This window comes from Schistocerca serialis, chromosome 5 (assembly GCF_023864345.2).
Source record: "Schistocerca serialis cubense isolate TAMUIC-IGC-003099 chromosome 5, iqSchSeri2.2, whole genome shotgun sequence".
NCBI lineage: Eukaryota > Metazoa > Arthropoda > Insecta > Orthoptera > Acrididae > Schistocerca > Schistocerca serialis.
This window is the reverse complement of record NC_064642.1, coordinates 238,645,545-238,667,088: the sequence shown is the minus strand read 5'-3', so window position 1 is coordinate 238,667,088 and position 21,544 is coordinate 238,645,545. Positions and strand designations below refer to the sequence as shown.

Sequence of the window (21,544 nt, the reverse complement as noted above, 5' to 3'; positions counted from 1 at the left end):
GATAACCTGTATGGAAACTTCAAGAAGCTTCTTTCAGGCAGAAACTGGAACTATCCTTCAAACCCTTACAGTATCCATGGTATGGGGCTTGTGCAATAAAATCAGGTGAATAACGGATCGCAGATTGGCGTACAAGCTGTCACACATCCTACATTCCATATGTGAATGGAATGGATTGGAACCTTAATATGCATTACAATAATAAGTGTCCTCTGCCACAAACTTCAGACTGTGTAGAGACAGCTTGGATTTAGAAGCTGCCGCTGCTGCTGCATTAGCGAGAGTGTTCCATGATCTCAGAGTGGATCTTTCACTCTGCAGCAGAGTGAATACTGATTTGAGACACCCTGGCATATTAAAACTATGTGCCAGACCAGAAAATGAACCCATGTGCCTTTTATGTGCTATACGTTTACTGGCAGGTATCCAGGTACAACTCATCACACAGCAGAATGAGTTTCTGACAGAAGTAAAGCTGTGACATTGGTTTGTGAGTCATGCCTGGATAGCTCAGTGAGCACAATGTTTTAATATCCCCCATGTTTTTAAAGCCGAAGAATGCTCTACTTGTTCCAAAAATTTCTAGAGACATGGGGGTTGGGTTATTTTGAGGGAAGAGACCAAACTGCGAGGTCATCGGTCTTCTGGAGACATGTTTCCTGTTGTTGGTAATGAGATTTTGTTGCTGGAGAGGATTTTATGGCAATATTCTTTGCTGTTTCCATACATTCTTAATTCACATTGATGTGAAATAATTTGCTACAGTAGCTTGAACGAACCCAGCACCAACGTTGTTTCTGCACTACCATGGGTGTTTGAGAAGTCCATGCAAAAATAAAACCTACTTAAATGTTTGAGGTAAACCTTTTTTATTTTTCGATATAGTCTCCTTTTAGACTTATGCAATTTGTCCAACGTTGTTGTAATTTGTTGATCCCTTCTGAATAATATCATTTGTCCAAGTCTGCAAAATAGCTGTTAGTTGCTGCAGTCACCTCCTCATTTGAATCAAATCTTTGTCCCACCAGCCATTTCTTCAAATTGGGGAAGAAATAATAGTCCGAGGGAGCCAAGTCTGGAGAATAGGGAGGGGGGATGTGAAACGAGTTGGAATCCTGTTTCCATTAATTTTGCGACCACAACTGCTGAGATGTGTGCTAGTGAATTGTCATGATGGAAAAGGATTTTTTTGCAGTCCAATCGCAGGCGTTTTTCTTGCAGCTCGGTTTTCAAACGGTCCAATAACGACGAATAACATACACCTGTAATAGTTTTACCCTTTTCCAGATAGTCGATGAGGATTATCCCTTGCGAATCCCAAAAGACACTCGCCATAGCCTTTCCGGCCGAAGGAATGGTCTTCGCCTTTTCTGGTGCAGATTCTCTCTTGGTACCGTCTTGTTTAGATTATTGTTTGGTCTCAGGAATATAATAATGTATCCATGTTTCATCCACAACGAAGAAACGACGGTTGAAGTCCTGCAGATTCTTCCTGAACAGCTGCAAAGAATCCTTGCAACACCTCACACGATTCCGTTTTTGGTCAAGCGGTAGCAACCTTGGAACCCATTGCGGATAGCTTTCTCATGTACGAATGTTTATGCAAAATATTATATACCCATTCATTCGAGATGCCCACAGCACTAGCAATCTCACGCACCTTAACTCTTCTGTCATCCATCACCATATTGTGGATTTTATCAATGGTTTCTGGAGTTGTAACCTCCACAGGGCGTCCAGAATATTCAGCATCACTTGTGCCCATATGGATACTCCAAAAATTTTGAAACCACTTATAAACTGTTGTAATCGAAGGTTCAGAGTCACCGAATGTTTATCAAGCTTCTCTTTAGTCTCCTGAGGCGTTCTGCTTTTCATAAAGTAATGTTTAATTACCACACAAAATTCTTTTTCGACCAATTTTTGACAATCACTCGACTTCCTTGATTCACACGAATGCCAGACACAAAGAAATAGACCAATACGACTGACACTTGGTGCGCGTTCTTTCCAAAGATGCAACTAACTAAACATGACCGTGATACGCTCCAGTGGTGCCATCTCTCGGACTTTGCACAGACTTTTCAAACGCCCCTTGTACACTGCCATTTATTAAACTGCTTGATGTTACACTGAATGTCAATAAAAGAAAAGGAAAATGTACAATAGAATAGTCAGCAGCAACAGAAAATTTTGTGCTGTTAAAACAGCACCTGAAATCTGTTTCACAGTCTGAGTAGGTACGTAGAATGTACACAAATAATCTAACGAGAGTCCAGTCACTTCATAATGTCATCACTGCAGTTAATATAAGATGATCTGACCAGTAAACATTCAGAGATTGCAGGTTGATGCAGAAATTGAACCAGTGCTTCTGGTGCTAATTACCTAACAAATTCTGAGTTGCCAGTGGAGATGTCCAAGAGACAGAGAATGACTAAAGAAGATGGCAGCCTGCATATGCTTTTTCTACCAAAGGTACCACCTTTACACCATCCCATCTACAGTCTGCAGAATGCAGTCGCAAGATCAGTAGTGGGATGACGCCTTGATACTTCTCCTCAAATACAAAGTAGCAAATATTGCTCTTTGATGTGATTTGATGTCCTTATTTCTCCTTAGCTGGACATTGTGATTACTAAATCAGGTGTTAAATGTTACATATTTCAGTCTATCGCAACAAACAAATATAGCTATATGGCATGCCCTGTCAGTGAACGACCTGCCAGAAATGTGCCAATCACCCTGTAACCCTGGACACCATTATACCATGTTAATTATTACATCTTCTGCCACACTTACAACACCTACTGACTGTTCTCAAACCAGCATATGTGGACAGAGAACAAGTTGTAAGTTTCTCACTGCTGGTCTGTCTGTGGTAGTATGTTCTGCACTACTGTCACAACACACTTAACTTTCATACCACTTGCTTTATATTTCCAAAATTATTATCATTTTTTGTGACTTGGTCTATTTTATGGAAACTATTGGATATGAGACTGTCACTTAGTGTAAAATAAATAGAAAGGCATGTAGTTTGGATGTAGCAAATAAATCAAAATTATATTGCCTCTTCTTATAAATGAAAGTTTGGCAATAATTTTTTGTTATTTAGGGTAGAATGAGGTACTAAGAAAGCCAAGAGATAAACACATTGTGAAAATTTTAAACAGTAAAGTAGACACCCTACATCTATTATATGACATTTCAATGTTGCCAGGTTGAACGCTGTCACCCTAGCAATAGTGGTCATTGCCACCTTGTTAACCAAAACCACAGGACAGTCTAGTTACTGCAGTCTTTGCAGTGACCACACACTTTGCATTTACCAGGTAAGCTCTTGTTTAATTACATTAAATACACTGTATTTTCACAGTATACTTCACAGAATAATTCTCTGTGCAAAGCCATTTTGTAAGACAGATAAAGTTGTATGCAACAGTTCATTCACTCAATCAATTGTATCAAAAGGAAAATTCTCTTGTGAAAAGTATAAAACTATGAGATGGAATTGCAGGCTAGGATTTACCTTTAGTAGAAATGTCAGTACTGCTGATAGTTTCATATAAAAGTACATACACTATCCTAGTTTTCATAACTAATATTTTCATCCACAGGGAGGAGAGGATAGCTTGGGGAAGGGTAAAAAAGAAAGGCATCTCACTCATATTCCAGAATGAGAAGGACACACCTGTACATCAAGAGAATATTTTGATAAAATAAAAAAGTATACCCTTGTCATCACAGCAAGTGGATCCCTCTCATCCTGATGTCTGAGGTACTTGACCCTCCTTTTTAATCTTCCCCAGTCTACTTCTCTCTCGTTACTGAGGGTCAGAAACTCATGGTTTTGTTTGATTCACAGCTAGATTAGGAATTGGCTCTGCTTGGTACTAGGTGTGTTTTGGCCTCATAATCATTGAAATGCAAGTCACCAAAGTGGCATCAAATAAAAAGATTTGCACAAGGCAGCCGAACTCCCCAGGAGGTGATTCCCAACCAAATATGCCATATGCACATTTTATTTTTCTTTCCTGAGGATGGAACTATTAATTAGGAAAGTTTATGTACTTTTATATGTGTCTACCATCAGTACTGATGTTTGTCCTGATTGTAGCTACTGGACACTAATTCTGCCTCATAAATTCATTCAGTCATTCACACTTCATGTTCTTTAGATCCCACTGTGAATGACAGCCTTTATCTGAAACTTGTACATTATTTCTCTTTGAAGGTGTTGCACTGTAAGAGTGTTTGTACAATAAAAACGAAATGCTATGTGCTAAAAACAAGCTAAAATGTAGTTATGGTAAAAAATAATAAAAATCTCTTTGACATATTTTGTGCTGAGAAGTATATTTGGTTGTCTTAGCTTGGAAGTCAATGGCAAAACTTTTTTCATATCTTAACTCTCTTTAGCTTCATGGAACTATCTTTTGGGAAGAGCAACTAAAGCAAAGAAAGTGTTTACTCAGCAAAAGTCTTGTATTAATGTTACATGAAGAAGATAGTCGCTCATTCTGCTGAGGCCTCTTCAACATCTACTGGTCCTCACTCTCACTTCCCGATGCAATTGCATCTTAAAGTTGTCTGTTGTAGTAACACAAAATCAATTTCAGTTGAATTTTGACTAACCGAGCCACAATTAGGATTTGTGCTGTTATTTTGTGGGACTTTGCATTTTGCTGCAAGGATTTCTAGCAACTTTTGTGAATACCCATAACAGAAATCGGTATAAAATGAAAATGAAATTTTTTTATTATTGCTTGTGGTTTCAACAAATTATTGGACTGTCTATGTTCAACTACTGAAGAAATTTGCAGCACTTTTGTTGTTTTTACCACCTTCACCTTAGCCCATGTAAGCAAAAATGATATACTCATATATAGGAGTTCATTGATAGTTAATTATTACAAAAGTTCACATAATTAGTTTATTTTATTCATTAAATTATTTATTTATAGTTCTGCGGATATGTATTACTAAAGCATTTTTAAGTCTGTCATGAAATATGTCATGAGCCATTGATTGATAATGAAGGTAGCATTATGACAATCATATAAAGTCAGGATATTTTTTTAATATTCTACTGAAAACACAATCATAGCCGGTAGGTTACTAGTTTTTAGTGACCTGATGAATTTCATTATCTACTTTGGTGATATATTTTTGAAATTAATGTCTGTTGGTGGTCTACCTAGTTTCTGCACAAGTAAATTATAACCCATCTGTTTTTGGCTCTTTATTGGTGGTGTAATGTTTGCTGCCATTGTGAGAAAGTAATCATTGAATTTATGGCCAATTATTTGCAAGTCTCACCATTTCTACCAAAGCTGTTTTATGGGGGCTCGGTTTTATTTGGATCACTATATTCATTTGTTTCTTGTCTAATAATGTTCCAAATTGTTTTTGGCTTATTTTGGATTGTTCGATTTTCTTAGCATAGTGCATGTGATTCACTTTTTAAAAATATACTTGATGATTTTACAATACTGGTGATAACAAAGTTCCATCTCTTGACCTCAGTTTCTCCTCTGAATTAGGTAGAGTTCTCTCTTATTAGGAGAAGATAGTTTAGTCCCAGGAGCTATCCATCCCTTATTTGCTTCCGTTTGATTTGAGCCTTGCTTCTTCTAAGAGAGAATAAGACTCAAAGTTCTTCAGGAATATATTTAAAAAAGTGTTAAATTTTTCATCTACATTGTCTGCTTTACACATTTTTCCATAGCTTTCCACCAATAATTTTTTTCTAAATACTGTAGCTGAATCATTGTTTATGATTATTCTATGATCTGTACCCATCTGGCCAATATTCAGGGTCTTTATAATTAAACTTTGTGCTTGAGCCAGTATAGATGGAAAACTGTTTACCATATGGGTGCCCAGTTTTATATGAATGGTTTTCAGACTGAGCACTGCAGGATTTGCATTGTGCCATGACTTACTGTAAAGTCCCAGTACTGGTACAGTGGTGTAGGAGGAATTTGGACCCCAAGGACCAAGGACATGCAGCACGAATGGCACACGTTACAGTGGTCTGATTCACCAACATGCGATACACGCTCTGTGAGAGGAAGTTTCTTTGGACTCAACTGTTTTGATGCATGGTGGAACTCCACCACACACTGCATCATGAGGTCACTTGGTGCTCCATGACACATTTGGAGAAAACCAAATCAATGACCAATCATTCCAAACTGCATGGCTACCAAGTTCACTGGATTTGAACCCATTTGATTTCTGGCTATGGGTTTCCTGAAGGACATGTTTCATCAACACAACACTAACACATGTGGGAGGTAGCCAACATCGCACCTGTGACGTTTTGGGCAATAGTGGAGCAGTCTCTAGAGCAGTTCCTGGCTGTTATGGATGCAGTTGGTTGTCACACTGAACAACATTTGTAAGCTGGAAAACATAGTGTGCAATTAACAAATTTTACCCTCTCCTGTGGAAATTGAAATGTGTTTCTTCCAGAGGTTAATTTGTTATTTAATTATAAGCACCCTCATCTTATTGTTAACAGTTGACCACCATAGTCAGAAAAACCTTTGGTTTGGTTAGGTTTTACATCTGAATGGCCAACTGTTATTGCATTTAAAAGTCAACAATTACTGACTGTTGCTAATGGCTGCTTCTCTTTGTGAGAGTTTATCTTGGGTCATTGCTCGTTGGGTTCTCCTTCATAAAAGGAACTGAAAAATTTAATCACTGTATGAAATAATGAGTATATCTATACCTTTTTCAGTTCCACAATGCATGAAGTACTGTTGCTTTTAAATCGAAATAATTCATCTATTTGCAGCAAAGATCCAATTTAACATCTTTATTAAGCAGAATAATTTTCATCAATTGTTTACATGCCGTTTCCAGGGAATAGGCAGTGCCTGCTCCCAGGTGATGGCCAGGGGGGTGGATGATGCAGCCCAGCAAACCATACTGAAAGAACACAACACACACAGGAACTACGTGGCATCTGGACGAGAGACACAGGGAGCTCCTGGACCTCAGCCTGCTGCATCCAACATGCTTAAGCTGGTGAATATACTGAAGCAGTATACAGGCTGTACTGTCTAACTCCCAGGAAAGATGCTATCGTAAAAATAATAAAGCAACAACAATATCAAAAATGTTACTGATAAACAAGCTGAGAACCATTTCATTTTACAGTACCTTCCTGTATCTTAATCCCTTAAAATTTTATGAACACTGTTTTCTGCTGTGGAGAAATCTGACAATTCCTGCATGTTTCTCTTATTTGTTTACTGATGTTAACTTTGAAGGATTTTCCAAGCAATAATCTTTATATTTCACGGTATAATCAGTGAACTGAACTCACTTAATTAAGATACAGTTAATTAATATAATGTGGCATTTATTTTTTGATGGGCACCATAAAAATAATGATGTCTGAAAGAACATTATTTTCATAGCTTCCATGTAGACATGGCTCACACATGTCACAAGTATTCTGAGATATAACACAATACTGAATAAAAGGAGGGCTGCTGAAACGAAAATACATGGAGCAGAGATGACAGGTCTTTAAAGTAATTTCTTGACAAGTGGTAGAACTAGACATGGATGGAGGTGTAAAAGTGAGAAAGTTAGGATGGGTGGGGGCTGAGTTCTTTGCTCAAGATGAGGGTTGTGGATAGCAGCAGAGGTGAGTCCTGGTGAAGATACAACAACTCCTTACTAGTTGCTTACTGGTTCAGTACTGCTGTCTTGTGCTGCCGAGAGTGTCTTCATAATATTCCGACCTCATAGCTGCAGGCATTGGTATATGGCAAGTGGTGTGCATGCATTGTTCTGAAGGCAGAGCACTGCACTGGCATCTCTAGTGTGTGAGGCGAATTGAGACGGCAGAATGCAGCCATGCTGTGGTTATAGGTGGCCAACAGAACTTCTCTAATGAAGAAGGTCGCACAATCACATTGGCAAGGCAATGGCATTGCCCGGAGTCAAACTCTGGATTGCTGAACAGCAGGGTCTGGTGGCTAAGGCAGTGTCTACTACCTGAACTAGGCATACATCCATCGTTTGAGTCCCAGTGGTGGCAGAGGTTACAGCAAAGAATCCTGGCTGACAAACAGCAGGTGCCTTGCATGGGCCTGCAGTGTCAAAAACGACACTGAGGTATACCAGGATTTAAATGCTCATTCTCAGTGCTGAATTCTTGGAAGGGCTGTATTTGTGAGCTACCGTGAACCATCTGGAACAGGTCAATAATCAGGGTCTGGTGTAATCGTCAGTGTGTATCGATGGAGTGGAAGTCAATCAGGCCAGACCGGCTTCTCAAAGGCTGTCCCCAGGGCATTGACACCTAGAATGGTGTCACAGAAGTCTTGCTACTGTTGAGAGGTTCTGATCAATTATGGGTGACGACCAGATGTGGCTGATATGGTGGATTTTGACTTGATTTTGGCATTCGTGGTCTCATGACACAGGAGCTGACATCACCTGCTGTCTGACTGTGGTCTCACTGCAGTTCTGAGCTACAGCTTCTGCTTCAAGTTTCCTCATAGTTTTCTCTGCTAAAGTTTCCTCCTTTCTGCAAAAAAAAAAAAAAAAAATTCACTCTCGAATTTTTCTGAAGTAAAAACACTAGATAAGTTACACTTTGACACCTCATATGTGTTCCTCCACTCATGGTATCACATGGTATATTATTTGTCTGCCTTTACTAGCAGCTATCTACACTTTTTCAAAACCGCTGAGTGGGTATGTTTTCATTTGCGCATTGGTTACATTAGTTCATCTTTATGATTTAAATATTTTTTGACACTTAGCGCAGTGCATTTCAAGAATTTATTCTCATTTTAAAGGGAACTTGTGCATTTGTTTACATGAATATGTATCGTGATGTTTCCATGTGTGATTTTCTAACTCTCTTGTACCTTTTTGAAATTAGACTGCGAATAGGAAATTGGACAAAATGAATCAGTGAGTGTTTTTAAACGCTAATGATGGAAATGGCACTTTTGCTTGACTACTTACAGGTATTATGCCTCCTCCACTATATAGAATATTGCATGCACACAAATCATCACTTACACTGTTTGTTAACAAAACATGTTACAAAGATATTATGACACTATGGCTTCACAAAGAGTTTGTACACAGTCAAAGTTGTTACAATGTTATTGGATTGCATTGTGTACATATGTAGGGTTGTAAATTATTAAATGTATTTTTGCTACTACTGACTACTAAATTATGGATTACTTTTTTTCTCTAATGATGCAGTGTACATATTTATGAAAATTTTACAGGTATCATATGCAGGAGAAACATTTGAAGAAATTAACTGATTCATTATCTAGTTTGTCATTGAGAATTTTTTCTCCTTGCTTTTTGTGGTATACAAAAGTTTTGAGCTCCTCCATTAAATTCATTGTGTGAGGTTTGTGGAAGTGGTGGAGCACCTTACAATACTCTTATATGCATCCAAAAGGGTGTCCAGTGGTTTTTATGTATGTTGCTATTGCTGATTTTGTAAATTGGTTATATGTGTAGCAGTTGATAAGTTCACTGCATCTAATTTGAAAATTCCTACCAGTTTGCCTTTGTAGTAGCTTGAGCAACTTTTACATGTATTTTGTATATTCTAGAATCGGAGAATTTATCTGTTTTATTGCTTAGGGTGTGGACATATTAAGTGGTTATGTGCTATCTTATACAGAGCGAGTCACTAACTATTGCCACCAAGAATAATTCCGAAAGTATAATAGGAGCTGAAAAGTTTGTGGGACAAAGGTTGCATGGAACAATGGGGTCCATAATATGACGTTGGTTTTTTGTGGCTAGATGGGATGCTATAGTTTGGTACATATTTTTTGATAGCAGCTATTGAGATGAATCCAATGATGTGTAACAGTAATGTCTATGAAGGTCAACGAAGGTCACAAAGGTGGCATGAATGTCCATTTACAGAAGGTGTTTGAAGTGATGACCATTGGTATCAACGCAGTTTTGCAATCTTCTTATCATGGATTAAGTGGTATTCCTTATCACATCAGCACTTATCGAAGCACATGCTCTGACAATTCTCTCTCACATATCATTAGTTGTAGTTGGAACGTCTTTATAAACAATGTCTTTTACGAATCCCCACAAGAAAAATTCAGAGGCGTCAAGTTTGGTGAATGATCCGCCCATGACACATCTCTGCGTCTAATCCAATGATTTGGTAATTGCCTCTGCAACTCGTTTCTAGCCATCAGCGAAAAATGTGCTGGACACCCATCATGTTGACACTTCATTCTGTTCCCTGTTCTTAAAGGTATTTCTTCCAATAACAGACCTAATGTTTCTTGCAGGAATGTGGTGTACTTCCTACCATTAAGATTTCCTTTGATGAAATAGGGGCCTATAATTCTGTCCTCCAGAATCCCACACCGTACATTCACTAACCATGGGTTTTGATGTTCAGCTTGCCACAGCCAGCATAGATTTTCAGTTACCCAATAATGCATGTTATGCAAATTAACATTTCCGTGTTTTGTGAATGTAGCCTCATCAATAAATAAAATAAAATTCATAAATGTGTCATCCCTCCGAATATGAGGTTGAGCCCATCAACAAAATTCAATGTGACACATACAATACGTACCAGTTAATTCTTGGTGGAGATTGAAATGGTAAGGATGATATTTATGGCGATGCGGAACACGAGCAACACTAGTCTGGCTCATGGCAGATTCCCTTGTGATCTGGCATGAACTAACACAACGATCTCAAAGCACAGTGGCAGGAGTACCAATTTCCGTTTCTCGTTAATAACTGCTTTGCCAGATATGTTTCCAATGCATAAAAGATCCAGTTGTTCTCAATTTATCATACCCATATTTAAATATACGACGTGTAGGGTGAGCACGCTCAGGATACCTTTCAGCGTATAAGTCTCTAGGTCTCACTAAATTTCATTGGCATTCTCCATAAATGAGAAGCATATCGACTTGTTCTTCGAAGGAATACATCATTCACATCCGCTTGATTCGACGATTCTAGTCTTACTGTTCCTATTTGTGTTATTTTGTGAAACTGTCAAATGGTGTTCACATGTGAATAGCATGTTAGATGGGTACGCAATATTCTGCGAATACTTACTATTTGCACGATATACGAGAGAGAACTGTCAGACATGTGCTTCGATAAGTGCTGAAGTGATAAGGAATACCACTCAATCCATGATAAGAAGATTGTAGCACTTCATTGATACCTATGATCATCACTTTGAACACCTTCTGTAAATGAACGTTCATGCCAGCTTTCTGACCTTCATTGACGTTCAGAGACCTTACTGTTACACATCATTGGATTCGTCTCGATAGCCGCTATCAGAAAGTAAGTATGAAACTATAGTGTCCCATTTTTTTTTAAAAAAAACAAAGTTGACCTTCATATCTCTGATGCAACCCCACCTAGAAACAAAAAAAAAACCAACGTCATATTATGGCCCCCATTGTCCCTTGCAACATTTGTCACACAAACTTTTCAGCTACTGTCATACTTTCGGAGATATTCTAGGTGTCAATAGTTAGTGACTCACCCTGTATATCATGGCTGTAGCTTCACAATGTTCCTAACAAGCATATTATAGACTATATACATGCAGAGTTTGGCAACAATAGTTAACAGTATACTGTAATTGAAAACCTTACTTTCAGGTATGGGACACTGAACTGGCAACTGTTGCTCAGCGGTGGGCTGATCAGTGTACTTCTGGTCATGATACATGCAGACGTGTGTGTAAGTATAAATATAAGCTCAGGCACTGGAAGGCTGTATATTTAATTTTATTTATTATTATTGGTCTCAAGTATGACGACACACATACATGATTTGTGCAGTATGTTCATCAACGTTGTATGCAATATATGTCTGGTTTGGAATATAAGTCTAGTTATGGTATTAAATTAAAACACAAACCCTATATTTGTTTAACAAATACCAAAATCATGGTCTACAAAGAAATGTGTTATGCGCCAGGAGCAGATTGGCACAAGAGACAAAAATAACAGAGGTCTTAGCCCACTATTTCCTGCATCGAAACTTAATTTATTGAGCAGTTGCACTCACAGTGATTGTAATAAAGCCAACTAGTAACATTAAAGAGTAGTACAGACTCTTTCCTAGTTCCTTATTAGACAAGATTTCTTCAAAACTTAATAACCCTAATATTCTGTGTCTTTTACCCCCAATGCTTTGCACTAGAAGATTAGGTGTGCCGTGGCTTCATCCCTCTCACCACTTAGTCTATGCTTAGGGGCTTCATTCTTTATACCCATTGTGTGAAGGTGTTTCTTAAAGTTCCCATGGCCAGTCATTAATAATAACATGATTTTAATCTGTGTCCTCTTCAGGGTTACAGAACTTCTCTGGAAAGATGGTCTTGGCATTATAAGTTTGCCATGTTTTTGTTTTTGGATCTTAGCCCAATATTCTACATACTGCCTACTAAACCAGCTATGTAGTTTTGATTTTAGCATTGTCTTAGTGATGGTTAGGACAGGTTTTGGTCCAATAAATGGAGTCTTCACACCTGTCCTGGTCAGCCTGTTATCTTGTTCATTCTTGCTAGTTATCAAGTGACCACGGTCCCATGGCAGGTTTACCTTGTTGCTATCCCATAGTTTCACAAGGACATCATGGCATTCTCCTACAGTCTTTTATCTTGTTGCAGGGGCTGATAAAGGTTTCAGTGCTGCTTGACTGTCTGAATAAATATAGATGCTATGATCCTCGCAGCACCTACGCAAACTCTCCTCTAAGCACTCTCTGATAGGAGGTATCCTCCCCTGGAATACTGTGGTCAGCTTCCCCACAGAAAGTGCTCTTTATAGTCGAGTCGAGTTTGTTCCGCACACACCACAGCCTCGCTACCTACGTCTGTTGTTGACCCATCAGTAAACCATCCTACGTCTCCTCAGTGATGTTGTGGTTTGTTCTTCCCCTGCTCTCCACTTCCAACTGTTACCCTGGAGGTTTACTGAAGAAGGTGGAAAGTATTGTGCGATCAGCTGACATTTCCACAACAACCTATATCTATCACATGCACTATATTGGCGTGGGATACTGGACATCCTAAAGGTATCCAGTTATTTCCAGTTTCTATTCTGTATGCCACTGCTACTTTCTCCATTGTAACCCAAAGGTGTAATGAGGGTGTTGTAATGTCTCTTGCAGCGGTCTCTCCGCGATATTTTCAGAAATTTTTATAAATCGTATAACTCAGTACATATCTCGAAATATCTCTTCTTATCTTACCGATTTCTAAACTTTAACATACGATGATTATCAATGCAAAGTAGTTTCAAGCCCTATTATTCCTTGGAGCGTACATTTACTCCATGGAATAGCTTCTCTGCTATATATGTTTTCTCTTATGAAAAGAAGGATTCAGATCTTGTCGATTAGCCGTGAAAGAAGGAAGATGTATATGTATGTATTGTTGAGCTAGTCGCCATCTTGATGAGATTCTGTATGAGAAGGAATTTAATACATGAACTAAACTAAAGTAAGTGTGTTCGCGTATTATTTAACTGATTATTATTGACAGTGTCTGCTTATTACGCTGTGTTGCACGTGATCAGTGGGGAACGTCTGATTTACACTGGACGAACCTCCATTTTGTACGCTCAAGATATCCAGTTTATCACTTTCAATAAATGGGCTAACACGGTCTTACCAGCAGATCTCCGGTCGTCCCCATGTGATCACCGAAAGTTAATAATTATTACAAATGTTTTCAAGAGATCGACGGACGATTTTCGTCGCACCGAGACTTCGAAATTGCTTCACTGCTTTATGGAATTTAAGTTAAGCTCAGTTTAATCAGGATAGAACAGTACTGAACTGTGTGAATGTGATAAGCCTGCTTTGTGAATGAAAATTCCCTTAATATACGCATGTTTTTTACTATCCTGATCAGTGAAGCTAAATCAGGCCGGTGTGAGAGAGGTTTTTAAATTTCAGACCCCACAAAAAATATTAAAGTGTGTCCAGCATGGTCTCCACCTCAGCAGTGGGCATGCTGCCAATTCCTCTTGTTATGGCTAAGCTGGTCAGTCTAGCACCTTGCAGAGCCCCTTAGTAGCCACCTTCTGCTCTACTTTATTCCACCATATTGTAGCCCCACAAATTACAATAGCTCTTATTACAGAGGTGTGTATCCACCACTCATGGGTTTTTGCCCCAGGTTTTATGACCCTTCTAGGGCTCATAAGAGTACCTTTTACCTAGGAACATATATTCCTTATGTGAGGGGTCTATGATAGTTTCAATCCATGGCTATGTCTACATATTTCACTACTCCTTCTACTGGTAGAATTTTGTCAAGAAGCCTGATAGTCCAGTCTGTGTACTGGATATGCTTCCTTGTAAATGGCTGGCTGCTGTGGACGAGCAGCTCTAGGCACTTCAGTCTGGAACCGCGCTGCTGCTACGGTCGTAGGTTCGAATCCCATCTTGGGCATGGATGTGTATGATGTCCTTAGGTTAGTTGGTATACGTAGTTCTAAGTCTAGGGGACGGATGTTAAATCCCTTAGTGCTCAGAGCCATCTGAACCTTGTAAATGGTACTACAACAGTTTTCTTGGGACTGACCCTTAAATCTTGCTTCCTGCACCAGCTTTGCACATTGTTCACTGCACATTGTGCTATTGTTCTAACACTACCAACGTAGTTTGAAAAAGCATTACTAGATTCAACAGTAGTGGGGACTAAATCTCATCTTGCACACTCCCTATGATGGTGTTGATCACCATTTTCTCACTCATGATGGTGGCTTCTATCTTTCTTCTGCTCAGCATGATCTTCACCTACCTGCATATGGTGGTATCGGTACCATGTTATTCTGCAGCTCTAACCTAGTATTCTCAGGTTTTATTGCCAAAATTCTCCTTGAAATCGAGCAAGATGAAGAGAGCAATTTCCAGAAAGTGTAGTTTTCTCCAACTGCCAAGCAAGTCAGTAAAGTGCTGTATCACATAATTTGTATAGCTGATTGTATGTGTTCCCTTAAATGTAGAAGAACTTCAACTAACACCTTTTCCCTAATGTGAACATGAACCAGTTTTTCTAATGTTGTTAGAAGAAAGAAGGACAGATGATTGGTCTCATATCCTAAGCCACGATATGACCAATTCTCCCTGGCTTCAGAATCATAAAAACTCTCACTGTTCTCCGGCATTACAAGTAATTCTTTCTATTAGGCTGACCCTAAACTGTCTACACAGGAATCTAGTTAATCCCTTTCCTGCTTGTTACAGAACAGCTGGAAAGATTCAGTCTGGTCTGGTGATTGGAATGGTTAAAAGCATTCCCAGCATCAACAGAATTTTCTTTGAAAAATCAACACATTCACTGGTAGGTCTCCTTTGATTACCTGTAAATCAGTCCCTCCCAGGCACTGACTCTTGGCCAGAGTGCTTTGAGTCCTATGGAGAACATGCAGCATCTCACTCATTGTCCTTGTAGGCTCACCCTCTTCTTTCTTAGAGTACATCCTACATTAGTTAATTTTGTGTTTTTTCAGGATCCTGCTTTCAAGCTGTCAGACTTGGACAGTGTCTTGGCTCAGTGTACAAGTGTTCTCAGTACCCCATTTTTCTGCGTCAGATGACAGCTACTTTAAGCCTCTAGATATTTGTCAGTGTGTGTTGGTTTCCTATACACACTGTGGCTTAATGTGCCGCCTGTCTTCCTTTTCACCAGGACATCTAGGAATGGGACTTAATGTTGGGGTGTTTCGAGTTCAGATGGTCAAGGACTCACCCAGTCTTTTCCAACCAAAGAAGATCAGGGCAGTCCTTGAAATGGTAAAAGTCGATCTGGGTTTAAAAACCTGCTATCTACCATATACCATGTGAATGTGGTATGTCTTGCATCGGTCAGACCACCATAAGAGGTGAAATAAGATGTAAAAAGCACCAAAGGCATATCAGGCTACGACAGGCCACTAAATCAGCAGTATCAGAACATTGTCTGGAATTTGAACACGCCAGGCATGATGATAAAACAAGGATCCTGGCTCAGACCCCAGATTTTGGGGTAGTGTGATTATTGAATCTATTGAAATCAAGATGACAGAGAACCGCATCGACTGGGAAGCAGGATATAAGCTCAGTATGGTGTGGAATCCCACTTTAGAATTGCTAAAGAAATAACAGAAAAATGTTCCCTTCTCTGGCAACGAACCTCAGACAACCAGGGACGTAATTAAAGGGATCGAATCTCTTATGGAGCGCCAGGCGGCTACTACCTCCTTGGGAGACAATTGTGGCGGTCATGGACAAGAGAGGAAACAACATCAGCCACCTGAAACCTCAGGCACCATACATCCTAGAAGCAGACACCGTACAGAACTCCAGACGGCGACCACCACCACAAGAGGTTGCTGCGGCATGCACGGACAGAATATACAATTCCCAAAGCAGCCTGATTCGGCAGGAAGCGCACCTTGTAGGGGCGCACCGAATCTATAAGCCAAGGAGTGACAGGGGCATGATAGAAAGACGGAGCGGTCGCCAACAGCATGAAAAACGTCTGCAGGATGTCGAAAGTGCTGGGAACACGCCAAGCGGCCGCGCACCTAGAACGGAACGAAGAAGGAACGCCTAGAGATAAATAGCACCGCCAGAAACGGTCGCAGCGGGCACGGACGGCGTAGGGAACACCAGACACATAAATACGGTACACGGTCAGCTTATTGGCCAGTCGCAGGAAACAACTGACGAAGACGCCGAGTTACGACGTCGGAATATTGTGTTGGGAAGACGCAGACCACCGGCAGTACCGGTACGTCCGATTCCATGAGATGCTAACTCAGCGATGTATTACATGGCAGTGAAAAAAATAACTTTAAATTAAGCCTGCTGATTATCTTTTAATGTATTGAGCTAAAAAGCTGCTAATTCCCTGTGCAAGTTGAATCAAATACACAAAACGAGATTTCTATTAAGGCAACACAAAAACCTTTGGTAAAAATTAATAGTTTTCTAAAATTTTAGAGTTAATTATATTTGTTAGCAAACACAAAAACAGAGTTAATTTACAATAAAAGTAGATAATATATGGGGCTACTCCTCTTTAAGGGGAAACTAGATGTAATACAATATTATGTTAGAATATCTACTACAGTAACTAAATCACAAAAGCCGATTTACTACAAATTACTCTTATACTATGCAAAGGACAGTGGTAGCTTCCGAAAATTCTCAAATATGTTTATTTGCGGTGACATACGATGGAATTCAGGGGTGACGTATTTTTTGACAGTAGCTGTGAACCACAAAGGTTGATTTGCTACATAGTAAGTTACGTATCCAAAACACTTGTAACGGTAACTCTCGAAAATATAGTTTTTAAGTGTTCGAAAACTATCAAAACCCCTATTTCTCACGTAATTATACAATGAAATTAGAGGAAGATTGGTTTGAACGAGTAAAGGACTACTGTTCTCAAATTTTTAGGAGAGCGCAATTATGTCTGAGCCTACAATTAACAGTACAGGTATATTGCGGCACTCGCAAGTGTTTGAAATTTCATTATACATCAGTATACAAAGGGGTATTGATACAGTCAATGAAAGATTTAAAGATTATTCAGAAGCGATGCGTACAGTAAAACATGCGAATATAGAACCTCAGATCGGCACATGAAACATATACAGCACCAACAAGGCACGTCTTCTGCCTGCTGCCGCAAACAAAAGCAATGCATATGTTCTTTGTCCTTACTTTCTTGCAAAGAACTAGTAGACGGAGAAACACATGCACACACCAATGGGTGTCCTTACAGTCCACTACTCAGTTCCTGTTTTATCCATATCGTCATACTAAGCATTTATATGGTTCAAATGGCCCTCAGCACTATGGGACTTAACATCTGAGGTCATTAGTCCCCTAGAACTTAGAACTACTTAAACCTAACTAACCTAAGGACATCACACACATCCATGCCCGAGGCAGGATTCGAAACTGCGACCGTAGCGGTCGCGCTGTTCCAGACTGTAGCGCCTAGAACCGCTCGGCCACACAGGCCGGCAGCATTTATATAACTTTACTGATTTTATGTAAGCTGTTTATATGTAGGAAAATTTAAGTACGTGTAGGCCTGTATTAGAATATGTGTTAACCAAATTTTTGCTCTCAGACTACAAACCTTTTTATAGATTGTAGAAGGCTTGACTTATAATAAACCCTTGTACTTTGTTTTTGAATGTCTGGGAATTTCTAGTTTCCTGCTTGATAGTATATGGTTCTATTTTTCATTAAAAAGTATGTAGCAAAGATAAAATAAAGTAACATTGTCAGATTGTTTATTATTCAAATATTTAAAAAAATGCTGATATCAACCCAGTAGCTACATTGCATTAACATTCAACTCAAAAACATTTTTAATGGTAATTTTATAAGAAAAGCTACAGTTTTGAGATACAATTGCACGATAAATTCCTGCAAGTTTTTTCATGTCAGATGCTACATGTACAAAAATATTACCAAGAAAATTTCATTTTCCACATAACTGCCAACTATTTCATCTCAGCACTGTTTTGTATGACGAAGTCCTTTAACTAGAAGAATATTTTAATTGAATGGCAATTTTTTTCTAATTGAAGACAGTAATACATCCTGTAAATTAGGCTTTTCGACTTTTATAGTTGTTACCTTCTTGAATTCCATTTGTTACAAATCCAGCTAGTCGAGTATGCATCGCATGTGTCCCGTCTTCTATCAATGCCTTTCTACAGATTTCTCCATGCACTGCCTACCCCCAATCCCTCCTCTCTCGCTCACACACATGAACTCATCCACACTCCACTCCCCCTCCCCCTCCCTGTATCCCCTCCCCAACACATACACACATGTTTTTTTCCATGTGTCAAATGCTACCACTGTTACTTTCAAAGAATGTCTGCATCTCTGGCTGTTGGTACACGTTCATTAAATTATCAATGTTGTAAGGTAAGATTTTTCCTTGTTCAGGGCAGAGCTGTGAATGAATAAACTCATTGTCATCATAGAGTGTCATCTGTAATTTTTTTAATGGGCAACACAAGATTTTGCTCGTTACTTACGTTTCTAAAATACCAATTAAGTCATAATAAAACTGAAAGAGAAGACAATAATCAATAATAAAGTTAGTAACATGCTGTATTGCTTGAACACCAAGTCTGTTTAGCAGTAGCAAACAAAAATGTTAACTGACAGCTGAAACACCTGAGAATGAATCAAGATGCATTAAAAAATGATAAAGTAAAGGACATTAGAAACACTGACTGTTGAGTAAAATATGGTCTTTATGTTTTTCCACTAACTGCAGTAATAAAATTATGTTGTTAATCCTGTTTCTCATGTCAGATAGTAGCTCGTCTGTTGTTTATGTTCTTGCCCCAGTTGCACCATACGACATCTGTAATAATAACCTTTTATATTGTTTCAGCACGATTTTTTGCTGTAGGCCAAAATGCATATCAGTCTTGGACTACAGGACCACTACAAGGAGCTCAGTGGAATAATACTGTGCAGTCTTGGTATAATGAAGTTAACGACTTCAACAAAAATAATGTCAACAATTATGAGTAAGTGTGTTAATCCACACTGATAAGGCATGTTTGATATATGTATTTCCTAGAAGATCATTTACACACTGAGGTCAGAAGAGTAACAGCAGCATGGATTCATATCCTGATTAGCATAATTCTATTCCTTTTTCTTCAAAGTTATGTCTACTTTTTGCCTCATTAACATACATGGAATCTCTTAACCTTATGTTTCATATTCATTTTGAATTGTTGTTTCTATCAAGGATATCTAAATATCTAATTCTAAATGTTTATCACATTCACTTTTTGCAGTGACTGAGCTATGACAATCCAGGAAAGTTGTCAAGCTCAATTTGTACTCTGAACCATGAGTTTAGTGAAGCTCAAAACACAAAGTGTGGAATGTATATTGAAAAGATGGGTTACACTCCATAGGAGAGTGGGATATTCATTGCAATGGACAAAAATATTGTGTCTATCAAGGATGTTGACCCCATTCTCACCAAAGGCCAGCTATACACTTCTGTCCACATTAAACCTACCAACAAACAGCACATTTTGATAGTTGCCATTCTTTCCACGTCAAACATTCCCCGCCATACAGCCTTGGCATTTGAGGCAAAGATATTTGTTTGGATGCAGATTCTTTACAGCAATACACCACCATTCTCACCTCAGCCTCACTGTGCGTAATTATCCCAGCAGTCTAACTCAAAAGCAGATATCCAGGGCCATCACATCCAATCCTGGTAATGCTGATCCCTCCAAAAAACAGCTTCAGAGCACACCACTGGCCACTCTGTATTATCCTGGTCTGGAATGTATTAATCGGTCAGCCCTGTAATTGGCAAAGCATATACTATCAAAGGTAGAGCCACCTGTGAAACAACCTGTGTCATATACCAGCTGTTATGTAAACACCATTCAGCCTTTTACATCGGCATGACTACCACCAAATTATCAATTAGGATGAATGAGCATAGGCAGAGGATGTGTACTGGCAACATGCAATGTCCTGATGCAGAGCATGCTCTACAACATGACAATTGTGACCTCAGTGCCTGCCTTATGACACGCGCCATCTGGATTCTTTCCCCAGACACCAGTTTCTCAGAATTCTGCAGGTGAGAACTAGTGCTACAACATGCCCTTGATTCTCACCACCCACCTGTCCTTATTTTACGTTAATGTCTTCTGTCTCAGCATTTCTTCACAGTAACTACTCTTTTCTTCACTCCATTTTAGTTTTCTACATCTTTAATTGTCTTACCCATCAATTTTTCACTAACACCCATTCCACCTCTGTTATGTACAATGCACCTAGCTTTTCAGTCTTATTAACTCATGCACGATGTTTAAGCAGTAATCTCTGTCTTGCATATTACCCTATCATCCACCTTTAAGCTCTCAGGTTTTTAAGCCTCATCCAATGCAGTCCCCTACAATCAGTCTTTCCTTCTCATCCTGTGCAGTAAGCCTCCCCTGACCTGTAGTTCTGTGTGACTTTCCTGAAATCCACCCCTTTTCCTAGACCTCTCCAGTCCATTTCCTTCACCCCTCTTCCTTTCCCTTCAACCGTTCTGCCTAAAGAAGGAGCCATTGGCTCCAGAAGCTTGCCTAATTACAGCCCTCTTTTATATGCATGTTGTGCTACTGCTTGCTGAGTAAATTTTTTGTCTATCCAATTTAAATATTTTGTCAAAAATGGCTCATATTGAGTCTGACTGCAAAGTAATATGTACAAAACTAACAGGTCTATGTGAATTCTAGTTAATAATCCAATTCTTTTACTGGCCACCTCATTCTGCTGTAACAGTTGCAGAAACATTTTAAAAAAGTTTGCTCTCAGTAACACAGAAGTACCCTAATTATGCAATAGTGGCTGGATGCAACTTTAACCTACAAATTATAGCCTGGGACATCTATGGGTTCATTGCAAGTGCTATAGACAGACAGTCTTGTGACATAGTACTGAATGCATTTTCCAA

At 39.1% G+C, this 21,544-nt stretch overlaps 1 protein-coding gene across 1 annotated transcript in view; it reads left to right on the top strand.

The window, feature by feature from the left end:
* Window positions 1–21,544, top strand: part of LOC126481199 (venom allergen 5-like) — a 43,364-nt gene that overhangs the window by 9,419 nt on the left and 12,401 nt on the right. Inside the window, exons 2-5 of the mRNA XM_050104795.1 lie at window positions 3,224–3,335; window positions 6,877–7,041; window positions 11,676–11,757; window positions 19,454–19,592. Coding sequence (XP_049960752.1) covers window positions 3,224–3,335; window positions 6,877–7,041; window positions 11,676–11,757; window positions 19,454–19,592 — 498 coding nt within the window. The remainder of the gene's footprint in view (window positions 1–3,223; window positions 3,336–6,876; window positions 7,042–11,675; window positions 11,758–19,453; window positions 19,593–21,544) is intronic.